Source organism: Neurospora hispaniola (assembly GCF_033458365.1).
Source record: "Neurospora hispaniola strain FGSC 10403 chromosome Unknown B0T23scaffold_6, whole genome shotgun sequence".
NCBI classification, from domain to species: Eukaryota; Fungi; Ascomycota; class Sordariomycetes; order Sordariales; family Sordariaceae; genus Neurospora; species Neurospora hispaniola.
The window spans coordinates 1,838,077-1,865,087 of record NW_026944411.1 but is presented as its reverse complement, the minus strand read 5'-3'; the positions used below and the strand labels follow the sequence as shown (position 1 = coordinate 1,865,087).

At 52.1% G+C, this 27,011-nt stretch overlaps 9 protein-coding genes across 9 annotated transcripts; 5 read left to right on the top strand and 4 right to left on the bottom strand.

The window, feature by feature from the left end:
- Positions 1 to 2,845: 2,845 nt before the first annotated feature.
- Positions 2,846 to 3,877, top strand: B0T23DRAFT_406414 (uncharacterized protein; the record flags this gene model as incomplete). The annotated part of the gene is made up of 1 exon (XM_062839109.1): positions 2,846 to 3,877. The coding sequence occupies one exon, from the start codon at positions 2,846 to 2,848 to the stop codon at positions 3,875 to 3,877; it is 1,032 nt and encodes a 343-aa protein (XP_062690869.1).
- Positions 3,878 to 4,404: 527 nt separating this feature from the next.
- Positions 4,405 to 5,146, bottom strand: B0T23DRAFT_384810 (uncharacterized protein). Its single transcript, XM_062837493.1, has one exon. It carries the CDS (start codon positions 4,859 to 4,861, stop codon positions 4,460 to 4,462), a length of 402 nt encoding a protein of 133 aa, XP_062690868.1. The 5' UTR covers positions 4,862 to 5,146; the 3' UTR covers positions 4,405 to 4,459.
- A 1,843-nt stretch (positions 5,147 to 6,989) lies between these two features.
- B0T23DRAFT_194517 (uncharacterized protein) lies at positions 6,990 to 8,194 on the top strand. Its single transcript, XM_062833272.1, has 2 exons — positions 6,990 to 7,690; positions 7,780 to 8,194. The coding sequence occupies exons 1-2, from the start codon at positions 7,408 to 7,410 to the stop codon at positions 8,004 to 8,006; spliced, it is 510 nt and encodes a 169-aa protein (XP_062690867.1). The 5' UTR covers positions 6,990 to 7,407; the 3' UTR covers positions 8,007 to 8,194.
- On the bottom strand, positions 8,144 to 9,274 carry B0T23DRAFT_194531 (uncharacterized protein). Its single transcript, XM_062833273.1, has 3 exons — positions 8,949 to 9,274; positions 8,541 to 8,879; positions 8,144 to 8,475 (listed from the first exon to the last, which is right to left on the bottom strand). Exons 1-3 carry the CDS (start codon positions 9,110 to 9,112, stop codon positions 8,382 to 8,384), a joined length of 597 nt encoding a protein of 198 aa, XP_062690866.1. The 5' UTR covers positions 9,113 to 9,274; the 3' UTR covers positions 8,144 to 8,381.
- Positions 9,275 to 11,801: 2,527 nt separating this feature from the next.
- B0T23DRAFT_321436 (MFS general substrate transporter) lies at positions 11,802 to 14,159 on the top strand (the record flags this gene model as incomplete). The annotated part of the gene is made up of 3 exons (XM_062835234.1): positions 11,802 to 11,967; positions 12,028 to 12,721; positions 12,782 to 14,159. The coding sequence occupies 3 exons, from the start codon at positions 11,802 to 11,804 to the stop codon at positions 14,157 to 14,159; spliced, it is 2,238 nt and encodes a 745-aa protein (XP_062690865.1).
- Positions 14,160 to 14,676: 517 nt separating this feature from the next.
- B0T23DRAFT_445413 (uncharacterized protein) lies at positions 14,677 to 16,256 on the top strand (the record flags this gene model as incomplete). Its single annotated transcript, XM_062840923.1, has 2 exons — positions 14,677 to 15,888; positions 15,969 to 16,256. Exons 1-2 carry the CDS (start codon positions 15,028 to 15,030, stop codon positions 16,254 to 16,256), a joined length of 1,149 nt encoding a protein of 382 aa, XP_062690864.1. The 5' UTR covers positions 14,677 to 15,027.
- A 512-nt stretch (positions 16,257 to 16,768) lies between these two features.
- B0T23DRAFT_445407 (putative ribosomal protein L37.e.A, cytosolic) lies at positions 16,769 to 17,669 on the bottom strand (the record flags this gene model as incomplete). The annotated part of the gene is made up of 5 exons (XM_062840922.1): positions 17,553 to 17,669; positions 17,313 to 17,340; positions 17,215 to 17,250; positions 17,013 to 17,179; positions 16,769 to 16,908 (listed from the first exon to the last, which is right to left on the bottom strand). Exons 1-5 carry the CDS (start codon positions 17,554 to 17,556, stop codon positions 16,769 to 16,771), a joined length of 375 nt encoding a protein of 124 aa, XP_062690863.1. The 5' UTR covers positions 17,557 to 17,669.
- A 656-nt stretch (positions 17,670 to 18,325) lies between these two features.
- On the bottom strand, positions 18,326 to 21,905 carry B0T23DRAFT_194368 (mitochondrial valine--tRNA ligase). The gene is made up of 2 exons (XM_062833271.1): positions 21,590 to 21,905; positions 18,326 to 21,510 (listed from the first exon to the last, which is right to left on the bottom strand). Exons 1-2 carry the CDS (start codon positions 21,804 to 21,806, stop codon positions 18,446 to 18,448), a joined length of 3,282 nt encoding a protein of 1,093 aa, XP_062690862.1. The 5' UTR covers positions 21,807 to 21,905; the 3' UTR covers positions 18,326 to 18,445.
- Positions 21,906 to 23,571: 1,666 nt separating this feature from the next.
- Positions 23,572 to 26,719, top strand: B0T23DRAFT_194327 (uncharacterized protein). Its single transcript, XM_062833270.1, has 2 exons — positions 23,572 to 26,105; positions 26,169 to 26,719. The coding sequence occupies exons 1-2, from the start codon at positions 23,857 to 23,859 to the stop codon at positions 26,506 to 26,508; spliced, it is 2,589 nt and encodes an 862-aa protein (XP_062690861.1). The 5' UTR covers positions 23,572 to 23,856; the 3' UTR covers positions 26,509 to 26,719.
- Positions 26,720 to 27,011: the final 292 nt, after the last annotated feature.

Here is a 27,011-nt window from a genome sequence, read left to right as displayed (position 1 = left end):
TTTAGCAAAATAGAGAATCGGAGTGGAGGTTGGAAGTGTAATCCCCTGCGGTTGGCTGTTGTCTGGAATATGAGAAGTGATATTGAGGGTACCTATATGGTGGACCAGCTTCGTCAATGCTTCGCGCTAACAGTCGAATATGAGATTTGATGGTATTGAACTATACTTATCTCCCTGAATCTACAAAACACAAGATATAGTTAGTTTAGGTTGTTAGAAATTGTTTTCATTGTCAGGATGTAGTATGGAGTTGTTCTTATACCTCTACGCAGTGATTTTGACCAAAATACAACTCGATGTTTCATGACAACGCCGACTTCAAATCTCCACTTTCGATTTCTATGAACACCAAAGCAGATCTGAGAGTCAATAGCAACCCTCTATCGTCATTACGTTAGAGGGTTGACAGGTCAACCGCTGTACCCCTTGACGTTCGTTAACCCTCTCCAGGCTAGCAATGCAACCAAGTTTTAGAACCCCCCCTTTTATCCATCTCACTTCCCAATTCTCTTATTTGCAGAAGCAAGTCATCAACCACTTCATGTACGCTGCACCAACCACAAGCCATGAAGTCAACCTCTGAAAAACGATAGTGACGTGCCCCTTACCCTGCGGTCCGGGAGCAAACAGTGTGGACAGTAACAAGCCCTAGCTGCAGCCGACTCCTGCCAGATCTGTCTCACTGGCCAGACCCTGTGCCACATGGTAACACAACACCGCTGAACTTTACGGACCGTCATGGAAGGACGGCTAAGCGCAGGATCACTGCCGATAGTTGACTTTCTCTCTGGAAAAAAGGTCCAATATTTAGCCACACGGTACACAGCTGAGAATATGAGAAGACGATGTTCTCTAGTGATGGCGGTACCGGAGCAACATGAGCGCCATCGCGATACACAGTGCAAAGAATCACACAGCCTCTAAGTATCCCTTGCACCCTAGACTACCTGGTCGAATGGTTCAGGTTGGCCAGAAGCAACCCTGAAGTCGACCAGCCGAGCAACTTTATCCGAACAGCGATCCACCGCATGTGAAATGGCCCTTTGTCACCAAAGCCAAAACCACGACTGCTATAGAGCATGGATCCGATTCGGCACACCGTCTTCGTGTTGTTGCGAAGGCTTCAGCCCGGAAGCAAGGTCCGTCACCGTGCATACACACGGCAAATCATCAACTTGATGCAAGGCCAGTTCATGATGTTGGATATCTGGGTTACATTACAATCATTCAACTTCTCAGTGGTCCCTTCTGAGTGGGGGTCTCCAGTAAGACAGTACTGTAAACAATGATCCACCACCCGCTTTTGTTTCTTTTTTTTTTTTTTTTTTCTCTTTTTTTTCCTTTTGAATTGTTTTGAATCGTTTAATGTTGATGAGACCCACAGGTTCAGAAGGAATACACTACACCAGTAGCATCATCAGCATCAAGGCTACCACATATTCGTGATCAAGCGGTTTTTGGGAATAAGGCTCCCCACACATCAAGCGGAACTCCTTGGGAGGCCCCTGTTAACCTTTGGTTACACGCAGTACATATCAGCTCAAAACTAGTGGCTGTCGCAAGATGTCTCTTTCATGGACAACAACCGTGATTTCAGCAGTCTGCACCAGGGTAGCTTGGGTATGCTTCCGTCTTCGAAGAACTATCCATATAAATTTGTGGACCTTGAGATGACTGCGAAACAGTTGCCCTTTTTGGATCAAAAGGTGTCGACTCGAACGAGGAAATGCAAGACAACATCACCGTTACCTACCTAAATTCCGGTCATTCCCCATTCATCGATTCCGACTAATACAGTCAGGGAAACTCCGGATGCATTGCCCTTCTCCTCCCATCCCTCTTTGATGGTGCCCAATGGTCGTTGCCAGCAGGTAGGCACAGGAGAACGAAGCCTGAAACTGATTGGTTCAGGATCCTGTACCCGAAGAGTTGCCCAACCTCACTGACTACCAAATTCAGTCACAAACTGATGATCGGGTTCTCGAGAAGCAGCTGAATTATCTCGATGATGTGCAGCTTTCCATATCGATAGGAAAAGAAACCTAGGGAAGCTGATTGTATTTGTAAAGAGAGACATGTACGATAACGTTTCGATTCTTACTTTGCATCCACAAGTAAGTCGTATGGCGTGGTGTGGTCATTGTCTTTTTGCTGATTATGTCGGATTCTAGAGAATTTGACTTGATGATACCCCTCAAACAGTATCCAAACTAAAACTGGGATAACCAAGGACTAAGACAAGGGTTACTTGTGGTCGATGTGTTGAAGGGTTCGATGGGGTCTTTGAAATTTTGTTACAGAAGTACCCAAAGTACATTACTTTTCGCGGGAATTCCTGGATGCGATAAGGGTTAGGGGTACAGTAATGGCTCGGCGATAAAGCGTCTCGAGAAGCTGGACTAAGCCATATGCGGATCTGATGTCAACAACCCAGGGGCGATCATCCCTCCTCCTGCCGTCGCGATCTTCAACCGGCAACACCAACAACACACTGAGTCCGACTGCGCGCGAGCGATATCCTTTGAACTACAAAGACGGATAAAGTATTTATCGAACAATCATAACACAACGTTTTCCGAGCTTTCGCTCGCAATCATATTCCAAAAACGGGATCTCCAGGATACTGCGCCTGTAAAACAGACCACGCGTAGCTTCACCCAACCCCAGAGCATCCTGCAATCCCATCGCTGGAAAGAAGTAACGACACGGAAGGAAGGAGGCAGTGGGGGAGAAAGAACAGTTTCGGCATAAAATAATGGGTCTGCGCCGAACGCCGCCCCCAGAGACTGGGGCAGTAGCAGCAACATCGCAGGCACCAATACCGCAAGGGACAACACCGAGAGCCATGACGCCGCGAACAACGACACCAATAACAATGACGCCAAGAGCAAGGACCACAAGAGCAACAACACCGAGGTCGGGGTCTTCAGATGCGACCGCCCTTCTTCAACGCGCCGCCGAAGTACTCCAAGCCCTCGGCTCCCTTGATGCCTCTACGCGGGACGAAATAACCATCATCAAGATCTCTGAGCCTATATCAAGCGCATTGCACTCAGCTGCATCCAAGAATGCCAGCAGCAACAGCGGCAATGACGAATCACATAACCAGCAACCAAGTACCGCAGCCCCGCGCACCTCAGACGTTTCCGCCCACAGCGCTTCCTCCGCGCTCGACGCGCCCACACCCGCCAGCCTCGAGGCTGATTTAGCGCACTACAAGGAACTCTTTGCCAAGCTCCGCTTCTCCTACGTCGAACAAGTCACCAAAGAAAAATTCATACGCGCCATCGTCGGCGATCCCCCTTTGATCGTCACTCCCCAAGAAAATGCAGACCTCGAGGCGAGCAACATGGCCGCCAAGGCTTCGCTCAAGGCGCTCAAGACCGAAGTCGCCCTGCTCGTCGAAGACCTCGAGTCCCGTTCGCGCGAGCTCGCAGCGCGGTACGAGCGCGTGCAGCTGGACCGGGTCAAGCTAAGGGAGCTACCGGGGAAGATGGAGGAGCTGCAGAAGAGGGTGGGTGAGTTGCGGACGAAACAGGCCATCCAGCCAGGGAGCCAGCCGGAGATGAATCTGCCGCTGGCGAAGACGGCGGTGTTGGTGGAGGAGCGAAGGCAGAAGGTTAGGGAGCTGGAGCGGCAAGTGGAGCAGCTGTCGAGCTTGGCGCCGAGGAAGAGAAAGGAGATGGAACGGCTGCAGATGGAGGTTACGGCTTTGGCGGCAAAGAGGGCGCAGGTGAGCGCGGCAGCAAGGGAGGCGAAGAGGCGGAGGGAGAATGCGCAGAAGGCGGGTGGGACGTACGATGAGATGGAGGCTAAAGGGAGGTGGTATCGGGCGAGCGAGGCTGCCTTGAGGGAAATGCTGGGCTCGAAGGAGTAAGGGGATGAAAAATGCGTTGTGTTTGTTTCAGTTACCTCCATGGGTTCGCGGCTTTGGTCACAGAGGGGTGTTGATATCACGGGGTTCGGATCCGGAATACTGGCGTCAGGAGTATGGATATATTGCAGACATTGTTTGGGTGGTTGCCCATGACTGTAGGCAGGCGAGTGGAATTGAAGATGCCTTTGGCGAATGTTTTTGCAATTAAAGTCAGCATTGAGGCCAGGCTATGTCCCTGCGCAGTTGTCCCCTCTGGACTAGACATTGATGCCGATCGCCTGCCGTTTGGATCAACACACCGGTTACACCTTGACCCAAATCGGAGGTTGATGCGGGACGGAAACGGACTGTTGCCGCTGTGTGCCATCATGGACTTGGCTTATAAAGTGCCCTCTGCTCATCTCAATCATGATCCACCGCTGAGGTTGTACAAGATCTTATCGCCGTGGACAGTCCCCAGTCCCTACACAAGTGGGATTTGAAGGCGGTTACGCATCCCAATTAACCGGCGGACTCGACAATCCCGCCTCACCTTTTGGACCTTCCGCTTCTGAAGTGGCTAGTTCGGGAACGAGAACGCCCCTATGCCATGATCACGCCGTGAATTCCCTTGCTCTTCATAATGTGGTGTGTGTAAACAACCTTTCGGAGCGGGGAATGGGGAGCGTTGCATTCATCGTAACGGTGGCTTCTCCGCACCGACCGGGGCGATCTAGTCGTTCGGGTAGGGGAAACCTGAAAGGAATGAATGAAAGGGACGGGCCGATGTGGTGATCTGACATTTTCACTTCCACAAAAGTCATCGAGGACACTAAGTACATGATCTTTCCAGGTGTCACCAAATTGATGGTAGGTAAAGTTCTGTGACAGACGAGAGGGAAGACTCTCAGAAGGAACATTGACTCCTTGATTGGGACAATATACAAATCTCAACGCCGATCCATCAAAAGCGCCAAGGACAACCACCATCCACATATCTGGCATGCACTTTGTAGTTCAACAAAACGCGGGGAACCTCCGCCCATATTCCCGCATTCCTCGCCGCGTGAACGCTCCGAGACCGGGGGTGGACATGCGGGGGTTCTTGTGTTTGGGCGCAGAGCCCTTACAAACCCAATGGACAGACAGATCTCAGAGAAAGGGATTTCGAATAAACTTGATTGAAGCGTGCTTCAACTGTTCAGAGGTGGATGACATTCACTGTCTCAGAGGGGCTCATGGTTCATGACCCGCATCCACCGAACGGACTGTTGAGGGACGGTTCGTCTAAGTCAGGTCTCTGTGCAAAAAGTTTCCTGGGCTCTTATTGGTTAGATCCGTGGTACGGCCCTACCCTTGGCTTGAGCGTCTTGCCAAGCCAGCTTCTGATTGGTCAACTTGGGGACAGTGTTTCTGACAGTCCGCGCCAGAATACACTGGGTCCTTCCGTTTCTGAAATCCTCTACCAAATCTCTCGATATCGTCTATCGATAAGGTTATCATCGTCCTCTTTACATTAATGAAGCAATGAAGCAATAAAGCAATGAAGCAATGAAGCAATGAAGCAACGAAGCAATGAAGCAATGAAGAGTAATTGGGTGAGGACGGCTATAGCCGTCCGAACAAGGAACGGTATAAGAGATGGAGATTCCCACGCTTCAACGAATACAGCGGGCGTTGCTTGAACTAGGGATCCAGCATCGCATCGGTGTCTGAAAACTATTTTTATACATCGACTGATTTGAAGAAGCCAGCAGATCATCACCTTGTCCTCCAAGTCTTCCAAGTCTTCATAGGAATAACTAAGCCGATAACCGCCCTCCCCGAGCCTCCAATAACTCCGCGCTGAATCAAGAGTTCTCTAGCGCCAGGTAGAGTCCAAGTCTAGTGTAAAGGCTAAACACACCACTCACCACTTCCCACCTCGGCACCTTCTCACAATTCGTTGCCGATTGGACTTTTTGGGGAAGTCCAGACCTTTTCCCTTTTTTTTTTTTCCTTTTTTTCTTATATTTTTTTTTGAACCATTGATTATTGTACAGTTCCTCCTTGCATTTTCTTATTCACTCTTAATGTCCGCGTGTTACCACTGAGGTATGCCAAAAAGCAAGATTGATATGGGAAAATATTGGACTCATTTCCAACTTTGACCATCATTCTCTGCGTTGCCCGCTTTCGTAATGAAAAAGTACAACCGACCAAACAAGTCAGCGGTAAGATGCCCCGGGAGGCGCAACGAAGGATAACGGACCTCCGTTAAACGAGGGTGGACAACTCAACCAGGCGCAAGTGAAGGCGTTTGCCCGCATATCTTGGTGTTGTGGGCTACCTGCCCCCTTGTCCCCTTGTTGAAGGAACCACCACACGGTAAGTAATTCATTGGTAACCATGGACAAAAGCACCGGATACCCTGAAAGTGTCAATCACCGGTTAGTTCACTTCACTAATCGCAAGCCATGGTTGGTTCCACTGGTTCAGCGGTTCAGAGTTCGGACGTGTGTGTGGTTGGCTTCCATGGAACTCGTTTTACATGTCCATACAACCCTTCGAACACGGGAAGAGCGGCGTGGTATTTTGTAAGCTGAAGAAGACAAGCGGGGTGATACAGTGATACCCGATCTAGCAATAAATCTCAATCTCAATCTTTCATTCCTTCCGGGCGCCCCGAGGAGCAGATTCCGTTGCTGGCGACGATAGAACATTTTGTGAAACATGATGCATACACGCAACAACCAACATACATATGTATGTACACCCGAGAACTAAAGAGGAGAAGAAAGAGGAGCATATGTTCGCAGCCCCTCGCATAAATGGAGAGTTCTCGGAAGCGTGCCCGCTTAGAGTGGCAAGTTTGCCCGACATATAATACTTTCGCTCTGGTGTTTTCTTAATTCCTTTCCTCTTCCTCTGTCTTCCACAATCCAAAATTGCCAGACATAACCTGATTGAAAAACCCCCACGCTGTTTTCCCCTTTTCAACTTCTTTCCAAACAAAACGCTGGGACACACTCCCACTGGACGGTGACGGTGTCCGATACACGAAACTATTTAAACCGGAAAGCGCACCCATCACAGCACAGCTGCAACCTTCCAACCGCCGCCCGCCCTGCCACGCAGTTGCATATCCCTCCCTACTTTGTTCCTTGTTTCCTTACCCGGTGTGATCAACATCTGGTGGCGCCTATCAGGTCTCAACTTGAAGATATAAAAGAGTCACATAGTCTTGAACGGAGAAATTCGTTGTTGTCAACGAAAAATTGCCAAAGTGCAAGTCGTCGACAACCTGAAGCGAATTTTGATACAGGCACGATAAGAAGTCAAGTTTTGGTCCAAGCTGCGCCGAGCTGAACAAGCCCCAAACTTTGCGTTAACCGCCTTCAAAACCAGCACTACGATTACCAATCAGGAAGGGTATCACAAGGGCGCAGATACGGACCTCATCCTCCCACCTTGTTGAAAAGTGGTCAACAGGTCCTTCTTCCAACAATAGTTTCCCGAGTCACCTTAACCAACAATCACGACACCACTTGTTTAAGCAAATATCTCCTACAATGGCAGCCCGGCAATTGTGGACTCCTCCCAAGGAGGCTGAAGCGGGTCTCTGGAACCCTGGAGCGCCGAGACTCTGGTCCCCTAGAGAAAGGAGCCAGTCGACAAGCACAGTTTCCTCAGTCTTCTCAGCCTCTAACGCTGATGGAAGGATACGCTATTCCGGCCGGCGTTTTGCGCAAATCATCAAGCTGAAGGCCGAGTACATCGACAAGTACCGGGAGGTCCATGCTGCTGTGTGGCCTGAGGTTGCGAAACAGATCAAGGAGTGCAACATTCACGATTGTACGCCGTTCCTCTTTCGTGCTGAAACAAAAGTCGGCAATTCCTGTGCTATCACAACCATGATCATGGCTAACCAACTCGGTGCACAGATAGCATCTTCCATGACCCGGACACCGGCATCCTCTTTGCCAGTTTCAAGTACGTCGGCTACGACTATGAAGGAGATATGGAGAAAATGCGCGAGAACCCAAAGGTTCGCGAGTGGTGGAAGATGACAGATGGATTCCAGGAGTCCATGGTCCCGGGAGCAAAGAACAGCGAGTCGGGAGAGCCGTCGTGGTGGAAGCCAGTTGAGGAGGTTTTTTACCAGGCATAGAGTCTGTGGATTTTCTGTATCTTTTCGTTTGCGGTCGTTGTGTTCGATGTCTGTTTTGTATTAGCGCAAATCCTACGGCACCAGCGGGTATTCGTGCCTATCCAACACATGCCCGCTTCTGGGTGTGGCCTGTGAATCTGATAGACGGAGTCGAGCTGTTAATTGACCGTTACTTGCGCCAGGAGACTAATACGGCTAAGTTGATTCTGGTATTCAGCAGTGTAGGGCAGTCGTCGAGTGACTTGGAGCCGCTCAGCTTTTGGCGAAGCTTAATTTGCGGGGAAGCTGTGTGCATTGACCGACGATCATAGTATGCAGTGCCGATGTGCGCTGTGATCTGCCTCGGCAGAAACTTGTCATTGGTGATCTGTTGGGCTACTCCTTCAGTTTGCTAAAGAGGCCGCTGAAGATGCTGGTAGGAGACCCGCCCCCTCCACGATTTCCATGCCGTCTCGCCTCGTTTCGGATCCTGTAGTAGAGTCAAGTTAGCCTCGAGACAGCCAGATTTACACAACAGCCAAAAAGATGGCGTACCATTCTTCCAAGAACTTGCGATTAGCCAATTGGCGACCATCCGTGACCTTGGTTTGGGTTTGCGCCTCCTGGGCATCAAAACTCAGCAGGGTCGGGATCGAGTTGATCATATAGCTAAGACCCAGTCCAGCTTCCATAACATCAGGCGCATCGTACTCGACGGTGCAAAAGCCAACGCCGCCCTCCTCTTCACCGACTCCGGTTTCGACGAGCTCGCGCAACAAGGGCTCCACTACTCGGCATGTAGGGCAATAGGAGGTAGTCCACAGTGTCAACAGCGGCGTTCGAGAGGAGGATGAGAGAAGCTGGTAGGTATGGAACTGGTCGAGATTACGAACACTGCGGACAAAAACAAGAGTTAGTGACCTTGCGACAAATCAATGGCAAAGCCATAATGGATGTACGCACGACTGGTAGATTTGGTTCTTGGCCGCAACGGTGCGTGAGGTCGAAAAGAACGCGGCACTCGAAGCAAATTGGTTGCAGGTCACTGCCGCTGCTGCTGGGGTCTTGCCGAGCAGGCGCCTGGAGCTGGGGAGAGCCTGTCTGCCAGAGGAGAAGAGTAAATGCATGGTTGCGCAGTGACAGCTTCGGTTGCGGCTCTTTGGCTGTCTGGGGTCTCAATTGGACGGCACTTCTGCGGTCGTTTTTACCGGCAATGATTGTGTGATGTGATGCTGTCGGGCGTAAGCTAATCGAGATCAGAAAGGGAAGAGCGTGATGGATGCGATGGTGAACTGGAGACCGTCTGGGAATTCGGTGGTCACCTCTCGCACCAGCGCTAGTAACCTGGAGCAAAATATTTTAGCGCTCCTACGCCAAAGCCAGGGTACAAACAAACAATTGCCTATCCCACCGAGTGCCCACACTGCACACACTGGGGCATACACCAAAACATGACTCCATTCACAGCGGGCAACAACGAACCACCTCAGATGCTTCCATTTCAGGCCGGGTATGGTACCTACAATCAGCCTAGAAGTGGTAAAAGTGCCCTCTGCATGTACCGAAGCCAACAAACATAATAGGGATGAACTGCATCACAACAAAAAGGACTGGAGCTAAGGTAACGAAGAGATAGAGGTGAGGAGCGCCCAGGATCACGCAAAGTGAATGTCAGATTGGTTGCGTCATAACGCATCCAGCCCTCGTCTTTTCTGTTTTAGGGGACCAACGAGGTGAGGGTCCGCCTTTCATTTCTTTGCAGGGGTGCTGCAAGCCATGGAGATCTTGCAATGGCACCACACCCACTTCCCACCTCAGTCATGAACATGTGAGCGCTGGCAACTGGGCAAGGGAGCATTCTGGTCTTTTCGAGATGGTGTCCAGCTGAGTGGGAGCAAGGCCGAGATAACCGGCTCGGGAACATTCCCATCCATGGGCATTGGGTTCGTCACTAGGAGCATCATTGTGCATTTTTATCATTTATGAAGACAGTGTTGCGAGGTGGGGGAGACTTTGACGTGATTCCTTGCTGGAAGAGACGGGTTGAATCTGTGACCGCAGTGACTCGGGGGACATCCGAGCACACAGGTCAGAGATCCGCCGCGACAGACCGTTGTCGACCCCGGGCGGAGGGCTCCTTCCAAGAGTTTAGGCCCTCCGATGGTGCTTGGGAGAGATGATTCGGCGTCCGATTTGTCGATACCTACATAAGGTACCCCCGGCCTTAACGGAAAGATAAGTAGGAGTGGGTTCGGCGCCTTGAGGTGTAGGATCTGCGTCGCTACAACGCTGCTAGCTCCCCATCTCTGGCGCATCTCTGGCATTTGGCTGCGGATACCCGAACTGTAGTGCGGGGGACCATGGGAGGCGGGGGGTCTTTGTTCGGAAGAATGGTGTGAGCTGGTGCGACCGGGCAGGTGCGACACCTACCTCTAACGTGACCGTTTGTCAATAGGTTGCGGCCATTCTACAACCGTCCAACAACTTACACGCGATAAGACGGCATTATAGAATGAGCTCAGCGATTATCACGACTCGGGAGGTAAGCTAATGCGAAGCAACCTTTATATCCTGGCCTTTATCAACCCGGGCAGTCCATCTCGTATGCTCCGCTTTCTTTCCGCCAACGGGAGACTCGAGTGCTCGCACACGGGGCCAAAAGTCAAGGAGGACGGCAGGACGATAGACACGAAAAAACCTCGCCCGGTATCTGCGGTTTTGTCCTGGTCTGAACGATTGTCAAGCCCGCCACATCGGCTCATGCCCTGGATCGTCGATCCTTTGCCTTTTTGCGCCGGCCGTGGTCTGCCAAATTCGCCTGATCAGCAGTCTGGGGACTCCAAAAGAGAGCCTCTCAGGACAGCAAACATGATGCCCATGGAGCTAGGCAACTGCAGCAAGAGAGAGAGTCCTTGTCGACCGTCTTCCCTGCCTCAAGGCTCCCACTCTCCCATTCACATGGTCCACCTGACGGCTGCTCTAGCTCAGCACAAGGAGCCGAACCAGGCGACAAAAAAACAGAGTTGTGGATCATTCTTCAGCCGTTGCCTTTCAACATGGCCCGATGCCTGGTAGTTTCTCCCATTTTCCGTCAAAGGGCCATCTTGGCCCGGGGCTTGGCGGACCTCGGCGGCGTTTTGAAGGGGCTGGGAACCTCCCGGGACAGACCCCAAACTCCCACGGCAGGGTCGTCTCCAGCATGGGTTCGACCCACGCGCTGGTGTGTCTTAGCGTGTTCAAGTGGACACCCATTGATACCAAGTCGAAGGCATTTTCCACCCAAGTAAATCAAAGAGCGAAAAAGCATGCAGCTCTTCTCAACAACCGCCGCTTCCTGTGCTCACTTGACCCTTCTCCTCCTTTCCTTTCATCTGGGCGTGCCCTTGTTTCCTGTTTCTGATTTGCGCCATATTGGAGCATCTTGATACCTGTTGAGGAAGGAGAGTTGCCAACCAGAGAGCTAGTTCGACCGGCCCTTGATTGACGGTTCATGACGGACTACTTGAACTCCGTCTCCCCTCCTTCCTGCATACTGCATGCCTTTCTGTCATCTTTGCCCTGGGTATTCTTCACCCATCCCTCATTCATCTCTGCCGCATATGCCTTACATATATCCTGCATCCTCCTATATCGCCGCAAGACAGAACAATATACGTGGTCGTTGTCATCATATCAGGATCTTGACGTCTCCTATATTCACCGGTGCCTACGATTCGCGTCTTAACTCGCCCGCACACCTTATACCTTTCACCCCATCCATCTCAACATAGTGCTCTGTCCCGCCAGATACAAAGTACAACGAAAGAGTTTGAAGCAATGGCTCCCGATCCTGAAGCGGGCAGCACACCACAAAAGGGCGGATGGCGGTTGTTTGGACGAAGTTCGACCAGGGAGCAGGACAACGCGGAGATCCCAGGGAGGAGAAGACTACCAAAATGGAATATGGGCATTTTGAACGATAGAGAAACCATTGAAGTACCAGGTAAGTCTAGGTACCCAGGTGCATGGTTCTGCATTTACATTAGTCCTAACCTCCTCCTAGGCTCGGTCCTACTACTGGCCGCGGACCACAACGAGCCCCTTGGCCTGCGGAACGCACCTGCGAGAACTTCCCATTCATCAATCCCAACCGCCGTTATTAGGCCTCCAGAACCCCCACAGGACGAAAAGAAGAAAACGAGTGACGGCAAAATCATTCTCGAACCTCAACCAGAAGAATCTGCCAATGATCCCCTCAACTGGCCAACATGGCGCAGAGATTCCGCCCTGCTCTCCCTGGGCCTCTTTTGCATGGTGGGCGGCGGCATGACCCCTCTCCTTGCTGCTGGCTTCACGGATGTGGCCAAAGAGTTTGATGTCAGCGTCTCGAGCGTATCACTCACGACAGGCCTCTACATGCTGGGCATGGGCCTTGGCTCCGTGATCTTCTCACCTACAGCTATCCTGTACGGTAAGAGGCCAGTGTACCTCTTTGGGGCTCTGTTGTTTGTCTTAACGTCTGTATGGTGCGCCGTTTCCAAAAGCTTCGTGTCTTTGGTGCTTGGAAGAATCTTTCAGGGCATCGCTGTGAGTCCGGTTGAATGCCTTCCGTCCGCTACTATTGCCGAGATCTTCTTCCTCCACGAGCGAGCTTATCGAATTGGCATTTATACGCTGTTGCTTCTTGGCGGAAAGAATTTGGTTCCTCTGGTCAGCGCTGCCGTGATCGAGAGCCTGGGATGGCGCTGGACGTTTTGGTGAGTTTCTCGTTTCCAATGTCGGTACCGAGTGATTTGAAGTCTAACATGTCACTTTAGGGTTGTTGCCATGGTTGTTGGTTTCTGCGGGTTTCTGCTGTTCCTGTTTGTCCCCGAGACGTTCTGGGACAGAGTGCCTCATCCAAGGAAAAAGTCATCTAGACCAAGCTTTTTCCGCCGCATGTCCTCGAAACAGCACATTCGGCGTTCGGACGCCGCAGGCGTTAGTGTGCCACCCAGCGCTCTACCCAGCGCCCGCCATAGTGAGGAAGGCCCGACTCCAGCACCGGCGGCTAACCATCGCCGAGACGTTCACGTTGGATTTGCTACCGACGCCGAAGAGCATCATGCGGAAAAGGATAGGGAAGCCGCAACACGACAAGAAACCTCTGAGAAACCCGATGAGCTCCACGATCCGAGTGTCCCCATGACAGCAGGTATCCTCGCGGAAGACAGCCATGCTGCACGCCCGGAGCTCATCACTCAAGAACCTTCATCATCTGATAACTCGACAAAGCCCCATGTCTTCTACATGCCCGACAACATCGAGAAGCCTAAGTCTCCTTACTCCTCAGAGAGGTTTTCCAGACAGGATCACACTCAAACGGATACCGAGTCCCAATCAGGAGCTAGCTCCCGCGTGGTGGGTAGCAGAGTTCCATATACTGCGGCCCTGCGTGAACAGCCCGCAAAGTCGTTTGTCCAGCAGCTCAAGCCCTTCCATGGTCGCTTGAACAAGGACAAATGGCACAAAGTAGCTATCCGGCCGCTCATTCTTTTCTCTTATCCAGCGGTCCTCTGGTCAGCCATTGTCTATGCATGCTCAGTCGGATGGCTTATTGTGATATCCGAGTCTGTGGCTGTCATCTACCGCGAAGGCCACTATGAATTTAACGCCCTGCAGACGGGTTTGGTTTATATCAGTCCCTTTGTCGGTGGTATTCTGGGTACGGCTGTGGCGGGCAAGGTATCGGATGTAATTGTGAAGGCGATGGCCAGGCGCAATGGTGGCCTCTATGAGCCAGAGTTCAGACTTGTCATGGCTCTACCTGTGGCCATCACCACGGTCATTGGCTTGATGGGTTTTGGCTGGTCCGCGCAGTTGGGTGACCACTGGATTGTGCCGACCGTCTTTTTTGGTGTTGTCTCGTTCGGATGCTCGCTTGGCTCAACAACCAGCATCACCTTCTGCGTCGACAGCTACAGACAGTATGCGGGTGAGGCCCTGGTCACGCTCAACTTCAGCAAAAACATATTCCACGGTCTCGTCTTCAGCTTGTTTGTGACCGGCTGGCTCACGGACGACGGACCCAAGACTGTATTCATCTGGATCGGTATCATTCAACTTATCCTGCTCTTTCTAACTATTCCGATGTACATCTACGGAAAGAGAGCGAGAATGTGGACGGTCCGGAAGAACTTTATGGAGAAGTTCTAGGTGAACTTCCGGAGAGTCAAATACACTTGAGGGCTATTGTCAAGGTAAACTATGGAAGCCTTGTGAGCGGGAACCTGTCACCGATTGGTCAGGTTAGTCATGAGTATGATTAATGATTATGTCAGGAAGGGAGTTATGAGGTGCATTCATTGACTTGTTTGGGATGCTTGTACGGATTTTGCATGATACCATTTTAGTAGCGTTTGCATAGAGCAGTTTATGGACATTATTTACTCGACGTCTAGATGGGATTCTTAACTCCGTGAATGTTGGGCCTGCTTGTGTGACGCTAAATTTGTGCTACTCTTTGAATAATCGTTTTTGAGCATGGCCCAACCGACTGGGACTTGTTTGCCGATCTTTAATTACTTGTGAGAAGGTAACGGGAGTGTTGAAGAAACGGGTACAGTGACAAAACACCACAGCGACGTGACATGCGTACTGTGTGCTAGCACTATACAGTAAGTAAGTAACGACCCCTCTATTTGCTCTCCTTTTTCTGTCCCTTGCGAGCCCCACTAGAGGTATCTTTTGCATCACAAGCTGAGGTCTCGTCACACAAGCTTCCGAGGTTTACCTTCCTCGACTTAATTCACTGCCATTGTTCAACCCGACTCTTTCGGACAGAACTTTGTCTTATCTTACCTGCGTTTATCTCATCACTCTTCGTTGTTTGTCTTCAAAACACTGGAAACCACTCGTTTTGAACCCGGGCCAACCACAACATCACACTACCTACATATTTCTCTAGGGAGGCATACAGATTATTCTCGCATCAACATACCACCACATCGATACTCCCTTAATACTCACCTACCAATCGATTTACTCACGCCTAACCTGAGCGGCTGGCTCAAAAAGACACAAAATGACATCCAGAAATATCCCCCACCTCCTAGAGCCATACCTCGTGATTGAGCCGTCCCAGTCACAATCCCAAATCCTCCTAACAGGCATTCTCGGCGCCAACACCAACTGGCTCCTGCTCCGCTACTTGTACACCTTGCTCAAATCTTCCGCATCCAGATCCTCCCCCTCACGCCCACCAGCAGTATCGCAACCCCAAGGCCAAAGACGTCTGGGCACCCGCATGCCGATAGCTGCTGAGCCGGAATTTGAGCGACGCACTTCTACCCCCGCGCAAGAACAAAATGGAGGAGATGCTGGTGATCAGGGTGAGAGTGGGAATGAAAGTGTGGGAGTGTTGTTGGTGAGCTTCCTCCGCGACTTTGCGTTTTGGAAGGAGAGCGCGGGCAGGTTGGGCCTTGATTTGGAGGGGTTGGGGAGGAGGGGGAAGTTGGGCTTTGTTGATGGGCTTTGTGTGGGGGTTGGGTCTGGTTCTGATGGGGAGGGTGTTGTTGTTGTTGGTGGCGGAGGGCTTCCGGTGAGAAGACCTCCGGTGCCATTGGCGGCTGGGGGGCCAGCAGGAGCAACAGGAGCAGTGCCGGGACGAGGACCACAAGTACCACGACCTGCTACTACAACAACCACCACCGGGGGATCATCCTTACAAGGACCCGTCGCAGGAGAAAAGTGGAAGCGCTCTCTTCCCAGTTTAGCAGTGGCAGACGTGAGCAAGACGCTGCACTCTGCTTTGGATGAGCTATGCCAGAAGAACAAGAAGGTTGTGTTGGTTATTGACCAGCTCGACTTTTTGCTGGCTGCTACGTCAGATGGGAATGGGTTGGTTTCATCAGCTTTGCAGGATTTAGTGTTGGATCTCAGAGAGGTAAGTCGCCGTCGTCCCATGAGGAGATATCTAGGCGAAATGAGATATTGGACAAAGAAACTGATGTTGAGGAATATTAGAAATCACATGCTACGATCCTCACGCTGTCCGCCGACGACCCATTGATCACTTCGCAGGTGACCACACTTGACAAGGATCACGCGTCGTTTGTTTTGTCACTGGCGCATGAAGCAGAGATGGTTGTAAGCCTCAGATTGCTTGATACTGGCATCGCGAAGGATGTGAGCGGTGTGGTCAGGATTACGCGTGGCGGAGACAGTGGCGGCGAGAAACAGATAGAGGAGAAGGAGTATCTGTATCATGTCGGGGGAGATGGTAGTGTTCGGGTTTTCGAAAGGGGGCAGTAAGTAGCTGGTGGATATCAGGCCTGATATTGAAATTGATAATCATCACACATCACGTCATGTCGACATTCGTAATCCTCCCAAATGTCCAAATGCTCGAGTGAAAAACGGAACTGGAATTGAAGAGTAGTAAAACTTGCTCGACCGGGCGACACTCAGCCCACCACCAAGTCTGAGAGCTTGCTTGTCCGCGGGGAGACTTTGCTGTTTCCACTTCAGCAAAAAGACGTTACGCCATTGTATCTCATGACCATGTTTGCTTCTTGCATGTCAAGAATGCTTTTAAAGACCAAGTTCCCGCGCGCGCGCAAAATGAAACCTCGTGCACCTTTTGCCCGTTGATGTGATGTAGCAGCAGCAAAAAGCGAGTTTAGGTCCGATCCGGGGATAATCCCAGTCCCTGGTTACACCGCGCCCGCCAAAGAAAACGATCCCGTCCCATTTGTCCCACTTCGCCGCCGCCAGTTCACGTTAATCGACCCGAGAGAACCGAAAATCCAACCCAGTTCGCTCGTTTAAGCAGCGACGGGACCCTTGGAGCCCTTGGGGACACCGGTCTGGAAGCCGTTCTTGAACTTGCGAGAGACGGTGCTGAGGTAACGGAGGCGACCAGTGCCGGTGGTCTTTCTGCGCTTGGCCTTCTCAGACCAGTTGTCTGTATTGCACACCCTGTTGTCAGCATCCTGACACTTGCGCCCAAGATCCGGGGGAACCCCTTTGGTAGGCGCCCCCTCGAGGATGATAAAGAGTCCAACGTACACTTGCGGGTCTTGGCGGCAGGGTAGCCGCAAGAAGCGCAGACCTTCTTCTGGTTGTGGAGCGAACGGCGACTGGTGAATCGATTGTCAATCTCTTGTTCTCTTGTAGCGGGCGGACGTCGTTGATAGTTCTCGTTCATCTTCGCGGCCGTCGACCCATATATTCTCCTTCCTCAATCGGTTTCGGATTCGTGTCTACTTACCCGCAACGTCTGCAAAGACCGTGGGTCTTGGTGTGGCTGCATGGAGAGTTAGTTACCCTTATTCGACAGTGTCCAAGCCGTATGGGTCCTCAACATACCGCTTGCCAAAGCTCGAAGTTCCCTTAGCTGTTTGCGACCGTGTCAGCCCATTGTGTTCCAACCATATTGCATCCTCCTATAGCTGTCGTGTATAATTTCGTCTTCGAGCCGTATATCGTCCAGTTTACAGACGCTCAGTGCAACATTTCGACCGGATCGTGAATTTGGTCGTTGGCGAGGGGTCGATCAAAAATGGTATCGGGATACGTCGTGTGTCTGCAGGATCAGGGAAAACCTACTCATTTTGGCGGTTGCTGTATTCAAGCAAAATCAGTATGACCGTAAGGGACCGACTGTTTGGGGTGGAGCGGAAATACCTTCGTCGTCGTCACCGGGCGGAGCGTTGTCGTGAGTTGGATGATTCTCTCAAGTAGGGGATCGCGAAATTTTGGGAATGTGCGGCAAGCCAGATTTCCCGCTTAGGGCTGCCGCGTCTCCCGCCACTTGTGGCTGAGTACTGTGGCTTACGCTACAGGTTGGGTGTACATCACTGCACTGTGCACTGCTTAGCATTCCGCCCACCCCGTTCCTCTTAGCGGACCCACAATTTCCATGCCGGACAGGCCCACTCGAGACTTCAGTCATCCAAATTTCATGGCAGCACCGCAACGATGAAGCAACTAATGAAGCATCAGTTCTACAAGGTAGTTTGTTGCTTTAGGCTGTATGGTAGTGAATGGCTGTACGGAGCTGATAACCAATGAATGCACCTAAAAATCACTTTCAAGGGACCACAGCGACCTTGGGAAAACAGACTCTTGTATTATCTCAGTTCTCAGACAAGTTACGTCCCCATCTACCTCTAAGCAAGAACGAAGATGGGAGGTCTGGGTGCTGAGATAACTAACTCTCGTAGCTGAGACAAGCAGGGAAAAAAAAAACCAGAAAAACATGCCCAAATGAATTGATTAAGATGCAGGTTTCATATAATCATCAAGCAACGGAAAGTCGAAACACTACATGCATCTCTATCACGCAAACGAAGTTTTATAGCGGGATGATTCAAGTTCCGAACTATGCCGTTTTGATTGAGAAAAAAATGCTAGCTACAACGTTTCTAACGCTTTGAGCACTGTTCGGACACTCAGGGACCGTACTAGACGCTAAAACAGATGCCAACTCCGAATTTCATTTAAATCTTGAGCTTGCTGAACTCCTCCAGAGTGCGTTGGTAGTTCTCCTTTGCCGCTTGGGCATCGGCCAGCTTCTGCTTCTCAGACTCCTGGACAGCCTCGCTGACCTTCTCGAAGCCATCCTTAGACAGAAGCTCCTGTTGCTTCTTGATGGTGAGATCAGTCTTCTGCAACTTGGTGGTGATCTTCTTGATCTCGGCATCGATGTCGCTAATGCTACCGCCAACCTGGAGAAGGACGGTGATCTCGGCATTAATGACATAGACGGCGCAGCCTCTTGGCAGCTCCTCATCAGCGCCCAAGACGTTGACCTCCTTAACACCCTTGCCGCAGAGTGTCCTGATGGCGGCGAGCTGAGCACTAACAGTAGCAAGGCTGTCCGCAGTAGTAGCCTTGATGAACGCTCTGCCATCCGACTTAATGTTATAGTCGGCAGCCAGGGAGCGGATGCCGCCGGCGCACTTGAGACCAAGCTCATAGTCCTCAGCTTCGGTAGCAAACTCGAGCTGAGACTCAAAGGCAGGGTAGGGAGCAAGCATGATGGTCTCGCCATCGCCCTGCTTGCGAGGAAGACGCTGCCAGAGCTCCTCAGTGATGTAGGGCATGATGGGATGGAGGAGGCGCAGCGCCACATCAAGGGCATGATACAATGTCTGTTGCACGCTCTGCTGCTCCTCAGGGGTACCGTCGCTAAGGATACCCTTGCTGTTCTCGATAAAGACGTCGCAGAGCTCGTCATAGAAGAACTGGTAGGCCACCTTGGTGGCTCTGGAGAACTCGCGGGCCTCAAGAGCCTCATTCATGCCCTTAACGGCCACGTTCATGCGGTGAAGGATCCACTTCTCGGGAACGGAGAAGTTGGCGGTGTCAAGCTCACCCTTGGGCACAAAGTCCTGAGGCAGCTTACCAAGGACGTACTTGCTGGCTTGCCAAATCTTGTTGCAGAATCTGCGGTAAGCGTGCATAACCCTGATGTCGAAGTTGATATCGCCACCGCCAGTGGTGTAGGAGAGAAGGGTGAAACGCATGGCGTCCGCGCCGCACTCGGGAATACCGCCGGGGAAGGCAGTCTTTTGGTATTTGGTGGCTCTGGCGACTTCCTCCTCCTTCAGGTTACCGACCAGCAGCTTTGCGTGGAGATCCTCTAGTTCAATACCGCGAATGATGTCAAGAGGGTCAATGACGTTGCCCAAAGACTTGCTCATTTTCCTGCCCTCGGAATCACGAATCAGACTGTGGCAGTACACCTCAGTGAACGGTACCTCTCCGGTCATCTTGAGACTGAGCATAATCATACGGCTGACCCAGAAGAACAGAATATCCCAGCCGGTCTCAAGCATGCTGGTAGGGAAGAACTTCTTGAAGTCGAGGTTCTCAGTGTTGGGCCAGCCAAGAATGGCCATAGGCCAAAGTCCGGAGCTGAACCAGGTATCGAGACAGTCGGGGTCCTGCTCAAGAGTGAACTTGCGGCCGGCGAACTTGGCCTCAGCCTTTGCCTGAGCCTCCTCTTGTGTCCTGCCAACCACCCATTCGGACTTCTCATTCTCACGTTGGCCCTCCTCACCCTCAAAGATGACGCGGTAAGCAGGAATGCGATGGCCCCACCAGAGCTGACGGGAAATACACCAATCCTGGATATCAGAAAGCCACCTCTTGTAGGACTTAGTAGCACTCTCGGGGGAGATCTTGACCTTGCCTTCCTCGACAACTTGGAGCGCAGCTTCACCCATCTCCTTCATGCGAACCCACCATTGCTCGGTCATCATGGGCTCAATAACGTCCTTAGACTTCTCACAAAGGGGAATCTTCATTGGGTTGGGTTCCTTCTTAACGAAGAGTCCAAGCTTGGTCAGTTCCTCCACAACAGTGTAACGGGCGTCGAAGCGCTTCTGTCCCTTAAAAGGGCCGGCATTGTCGTTGAGGGTTCCGTTCTCGTTCAGAATATTGATGAACTCGAGGTTGTGACGCTGACCAAGCTGGTAATCGTTGAAATCGTGGGCCGGGGTCAACTTGACAGCACCGGTACCGAACTCCTTATCGACGTAGTTGTCGGTGACAATGGGAAGGAGACGGTCAACAAAGGGGTGGCGGGCGAACTTGCCGACAAGGTGGGTGTAGCGGGGATCCTCCGGGTTGACGGCAATACCGGTATCGCCAAGCATGGTTTCGGGACGGGTGGTGGCAACCTCAATCGTCTCCTCGGAACCGTCGATCTGGTACTTGAAGTGCGTAAGGACACCGAACTCGACCTTCTTGTCGTAACCGGGGACGTCGAGAAGCGTACGGCCGGTAATCTCCTTGGTCTCGACCTCCAAACCACTGAGCGCGGTGTTCAAGTGGGTGCACCAGTTCACCAAGCGGTTAGACCTGTAGATGAGGCCCTCGTCGTGAAGACGGCAGAAAGTCTCCATGGTGGCAGCGGTGAGGTTCTTATCCATGGTGAAAGCCTCGCGGCTCCAGTCCATCGAGCCGCCCATAAGCTTCTGGGCATTGTTGATGCGCTGATGGTATTCACCCTTCCACTCCCAGACGAGGTCTGTGAACTTCTCACGGCCAAGTTCTTGACGGATCTTCTTCTCCTTCTTCCAGAGCATCTTCTCGACGACGGACTGGGTCGAAATACCGGCATGGTCGCAACCGGGCACCCACAAGGTCTCATAGCCCTTCATGCGGTACCAGCGAATCAAAGTATCTTGCAGGGAGTTGGCGAGAGCATGGCCGCAGTGGAGAGCGCCGGTAACGTTCGGAGGTGGCAGAGGGATAACGAACTTGCCAGCCGAGGGTTTCCTGCAGCTTTCGGGCTTGAAGTAGCCGGCCTTCTCCCACCATTGATACCATGCCGCCTCGACGGCGCTGGGATTGTAGGCAGAGAAGTGAGGGTGCTCGAATGATTGGATGACCTTCTTCTCGCCAGCGGGGGTAGTATCTTCGTAAGGAGGCAGGGCAGGAGTTTTCTCCTTCTTCTCTTTGGGGGCGGACTGAGCAACAGGCTGCTTCGCTTTGGCGGCGGCTTGCTTAGCGGCGAATTTGGCGGCCTTGTCGGCCTTAGCCTTCTCCTTCTTGTCTACAAGAGCAAAGAAACAGGTGTAAGTCGGTGGCCACAATTGCACATGGGAGAGTTCAGATCCACGAGGCTCACGAACCATTCTTCTTCGGGGCAGGGGCACCAGGCGCGTCTTGCGCAGCCGGCGCAGCGGCAGGCGCGGCAACGGGTTGATCTTCTCCCGGCATGGTGACTTTCTTGTTGTTACTGTAAGTCGAATACTGTCGAGGAACAGGAAGTACGCGGGTCGACGTGAATTTAAGCAATGAATGCCTTCTCGAGCTTCCAATTGCCAATCGCCACAACGAAAGCGGCATCCAGAGGACGATAAGGGTCAATGGGCAGCTGAAGGGTTGATTGTTATAGGCGGGCCGTCAGGCTGACAGGAATTTCTGCGGCCGCCCTTCGGAGGGGCAGACGGACTAGGCCGGCCGGAAGCCATGGCCATGAGTCAAAAGATTTCCCACGCACGGGCCCCACTATACCTGTCAGCCCGCGTACACTACATACATACAAATGTTTGAGGGGTACCTGGTCACAGAGGCCAAGCCCCTCTCCCCACCCTCCATCAGGGTGCTCCCTTCACCCTATGGGAAGTACCGCCATAGCGGCGAGTTTGGCAATCCTCTTCCCATCCCATCTTCCGACTTCGATACATGGAACCTAGAGGTACCTAGAGGTATTTCGTTGATATAAGGGAAGGGATGCACGAGTCACTGGAAGCTAAGTACCTAGCTATTGCTTGTTGGCTTGTTTAGACTCACCGGGCAACAGTTGGCTCACATTCGGGTGGCCTCAGTATCTGGCGACCGTTCGAGTCATTTCGTGATTCCTGGTGAAAAGGGAACGGGAGACCCGAAATCGATCTTTCCCAGTCATAATTCTTGTAGCGGTTTGTAGTCCCTCGAGGGCTCTTGAGTTCTCCTCAACTCAGCTTTCAACGATGTTGGAAGGATTAAGACATCTTTGAGCTCTTTTAAGAGGTTTTGAGGTTGCTATACCTAAGCAAGACCCGAAGACTCGACACCGGGCATCCTTAAGAAACAATTTGTGGAGCTTGTGTCAGAAAGCTCGAGCGGGTATCCCGACATCTGGCTAGGTATGGAGAATATGTCACATGTCACTCGGGAACGCAAAAACGCGCAGAGCCTGAGATGTGACGGCGCGTGTACATGTTGAGTCTTCCAGAAAGAAATATTTATCAGTGACTCCTTCTTTCATCCACACGATTCACATACAGTAGGTGTGTGCCCGAAATTCTTATGTACAGACCCAAAAGGGCCCGTGTGAATGTGATCCCTTCGAATCTGTGGAGTGAGGGCCTTGGGTGCTCGTCACGACGAGCGGTTGCTCCCACAGCGGCATTGCTCGAAGAGGACTAGGTTACAGCAAGCTTGGTGGGAGATCTGGGGAGAACCCATGTGATATCCGCCTGCTAAGGTTAAATTGGACCCTTGTAAGCTCCAGTTGGTGCCCACCAGGGACATCGTGGCACGGCAAAGCACAGGGGCAACGTCAGGCGGGCAGCTTCAGCCCGACAGCGCAGAACTCGGTCCCCTCGCGATGGAATGGAGGCCCAGCCCTGCTCTGCTGCCATTCCTACCAACCTTAGTTTGAAGCCAGCCCGAGTTCCATTGTCCAGGGAGGACATCTGCCAGCAGCACCTGGCAACCCGAAGTGCGCTCCCCTCCACCCCGCTCCCCCAACGAAACTCATCTGTGACGGAATTGGTCGTCAAGTCGGGGCCAGTGGGTGAGCCTCACACACCCTCGTCTACCCTCGCCAGCGCAGGATAGTCCCGTCGGATCCAAGTCATCCTCTGATCCTATGGTCAATCGCTCCCTCATCACGCTGCGCTTGGCCCTACCGGTGGTGTGATTAATCGCGGCACGCCCCCATCGCTCCTGAGCTGTATACTCCATCCGGTCGTCATCTCCAAACCGCTATTGCCCTGAACTTCGCTTTCCGATTTCCAATTTATTTGATTCCCAACCCCTTCTCCCCAGCTTCAACCCCCTCTTCATTTCTTCCCCCCTGCGACTTGATACCGTGAACCACACTCGCCGTCCTTTCCTCGACAATTCTGCCCTTACGTTCTGGGCAATCAGCGTCCATCATCTTCCTCCGAATCGAGTAACGCCGATATCCCCGCAACTCGAGCCACCGACGACATAGTAGTGTATACGAATGATCGGGCCCACCGCCACAGACGGCTCGAGCAGCAGCTGGTCCCCATAATTAAAGATTCCAGAGCGCATCGAAACGCCCGCTCCACCAACTTGATACATTGATTTGGCTGCCAGCTTTAGGAGGCGTTTCTCGGCGTATATCAGGTGCTCGCGGTGATCAGCCGCTCCTGGTCCCACGATGCGTACTCCACGAGTTGCCATATTGGTCCTCTTCTTCTCTGCCTCGGTGTTCCTCTTCTGTCGTGCCATAGCGTCATCCCGCCGCGCGAGCCCAGCAGTTTCGCATCTCGCACCTGAAACGTCCGGGTTGCGATCCTTCTTCTCGTTTAGAGCTCCGTTTACGCTGTTTCCTCCCAATGCAGCCATCAGTCTCTTTGACGACAACAGCACCTTTTTCCCGGCACGGCCTGCGATATTTGGGCCACCACTCCCGAAAGACGGGCTTAGTGGGCAACTTTGGGCGGGGAGTGGGTTTACAGATGACAATCTCCAAGATGGGCAGGGTGAAGGCGAGCTTGGTTGTAGTGATTTGGTGGGGTGGGAGGGTGCGCCGGGCCGGCTGTCTATCAAGATGCCGAAACAATCACCAACAAGAGACACGACCGGCAGTACCACGTTCGATCACAAAAAGTTCAAGGGGAGCAACACTGTAGACGGTTCTGCAGTTGATCACGAGAGCATCTCGAGAACACACTCAAGCAAGCTGGAAACGATGGCTGATGATGGGACGGATGATTATCTACATCAAGGATTTCGAACAGATAAAAATGCTTTCGTCGACACTCCCACAACCTCGAGCTCAGGCCATGCAGACATCCAGTCAATCCAAGAGACAGCCGAGATAACTGGCAAGATTGTGCTATTGAGCCGAGGTGGTTGCGGATTCCTCGAAAAGGTCAAATGGGCACAGCGGCGTGGAGCGATTGCACTCATCGTTGGTGATAACCAGAAGGGCGGGCCACTGATTCAAATGTCCGCACGCGGTAATGTTGATAACGTTACTATCCCATCCGTTTTTACCTCGAGAACTACTGCCCACCTCTTATCCTCTTTGATGCAACCAGGAAGTTTCCTTCAAGATATTCTCGATGAGAGCGGTTATCCGGTTTCAAACGCCCAGCATTCTGGCAAGACCAAGAAAAGAAAATCGCCTAAATGGTCCGCAAAGCACGCCAAATCTACACCTGAAACCAACTCCAAACGACAGTTGACCAAGGTAACAGGTCCTCAGGGAAGCGTGTCAGACAGTGGTACTCAATCCAACCCTTCGCACAGAAGCTGGATTTCGCAGCTCTTTCATTGGAGCCCTGGCAGTGACAGCGCAACTGATAAAAGCCGGCCTCCAAGTAGCGGCTCTTTGGATTGGATCATAGTGGACGACTGGAGTGATGAAAAAGATAAAGTGATCAAAACCGGTCTTGACAAGACTTCCAAGAGCATTGGCGATAACTCTGCCTTGGCTTCGGACTCTGGCAGAAATCCTGAAGATGGTTTCCAGATTGGAGTTCAAGACTGGCGCGACCCTGACTTGGCTTCCTCTTCGCCCAAAAACAGCGCATCAACTGTTCACCACGGTGATGATGATTCCGCCGGTGATGCGCAAGGGGCCGGTACCTCCGGTGCTTCCTCAAAGCAGCCCGGCAAGACTAGCCAAAGTGATACGAACGGACCGCAAGGAGGCAGCATTACTCCTGGCAGCGGCCGGTACGACCGCGAGGTCTTAGCAGGCTCGCAGTCTGGACAACGGAGCTCCGACTCATCTTTAGGTTCCTCGGGTGGGTTGATGTCCAAGATATTTGGCGAGGACGACGGCGAAGATTTTCCTCCGTATGAGATATCGTCTTTCTACGCCGAGAAATCATCTTCACCACCAGCTGCAATTAACCGGGCGGGAAGTCGAGAAGGGCTATGGATTACTATAACACCCACAAGCGGTGCCAGTCCGTTTTTCGACACCCTTCTTGTTCTGGTAATAAGCCCTCTTATTACTTTGACAGTCGTATACGCTCTTCTTATACTACGCGCCAAAATCCGTAGACGGAGATGGAGAGCCCCGAAATCCGTTGTGGAACGTCTTCCGGTACGGACTTACCATACTGTTCCTCGTTCGCCAAGTCAATCGTCGAGGGTGCCATCTCCCAGCGGTGCCTCAACCCCTACGACTCCGTTACTCCAAGGGCCATCTAGATCTCGACCAAGGTCTCGTACAACGACAGGAGTCCCTGAACCCGCGGACTTGTTGAGGGTAGATAGTGCCCTGCAAGCGGCGAGGGTGCCGGCTCACGAGAAGGGAACCACTCGCGCTAGCCAGTGGAATAAGTACATGGGACGGCAGAGGGAGTGTGCCATTTGCTTGGAGGAATACGTGGATGGAGTTAGCAGGGTAATGAGTTTGCCCTGCGGTCATGAGTTCCATGCGGAATGCATGTAAGTGACACCCCCCAATGCCCCTGAACATTCAGAATTGTCAGCATGCTGAAAACACAACAGAACGCCTTGGCTCACCACTAGGCGCCGCACATGCCCTATCTGTAAAGGCGATGTTGTCAGGTCTTTGGCACGAGGGTCTTCGTCTACCCCGCGCTACGAGCCATACCGCGATGATGACAGTGAGGAGGAGGATGGCGGTCAGGCTTCTGGGTCCGGAGACAACATGTTCAGATCCGAGTCCCCAGCGAGGAACACTGACATTGAGCAAGGAAGGGCTGCGGCTTCAGCTCCTGAGAGAGGGCGAGGCGGTTTCGATATTGGCGATGGGTGGTTCAGCGCCTTGTCGAACAGTCTCGGGACTAGGCCGACATTTCTAAGCCGAAGGACAGACCACGAGTGAGCTCCAGCATGTGCATTTGATAGAAGGAGATACCTCGGGAGATGGTCAAAGCATACATGTTTGGTTGGGACTCGAATCGCAGCGGTTCAAGCTGCAGGAATATTCATTCTTTTGTTACACCGCATTTTACGCAGACAGGGACCATTTGCGGACATCAGGTACGGACAAGCGTTGGAAGTAGTTCTCGAACTCGGGACGCAATGTCCTCCACGTTCGTTAATTGGCGCAACCAGGCAGATTGGTATTACGGATTTGTTCACTGTCAGTCTGATCCGCGTTACAATTTGTGTACGCAGATAAAGTTGGAGAGCAATGGTGTTGTGGATGCCTCTTGCGGCGCCCTGTCCAAGTCTCTGGAGGTATTGAGCGGCCGTTGACCATCTCAAGCACTGGATGTGAACCGTACCGTGAGTGATACAGTGATGTGCCCTGTAAAGCCAGACCCAATAGATGCTAGGAATTTCCGTGCCCAAATCACTTTAGTATCCAGGCTTGGCCTGCTA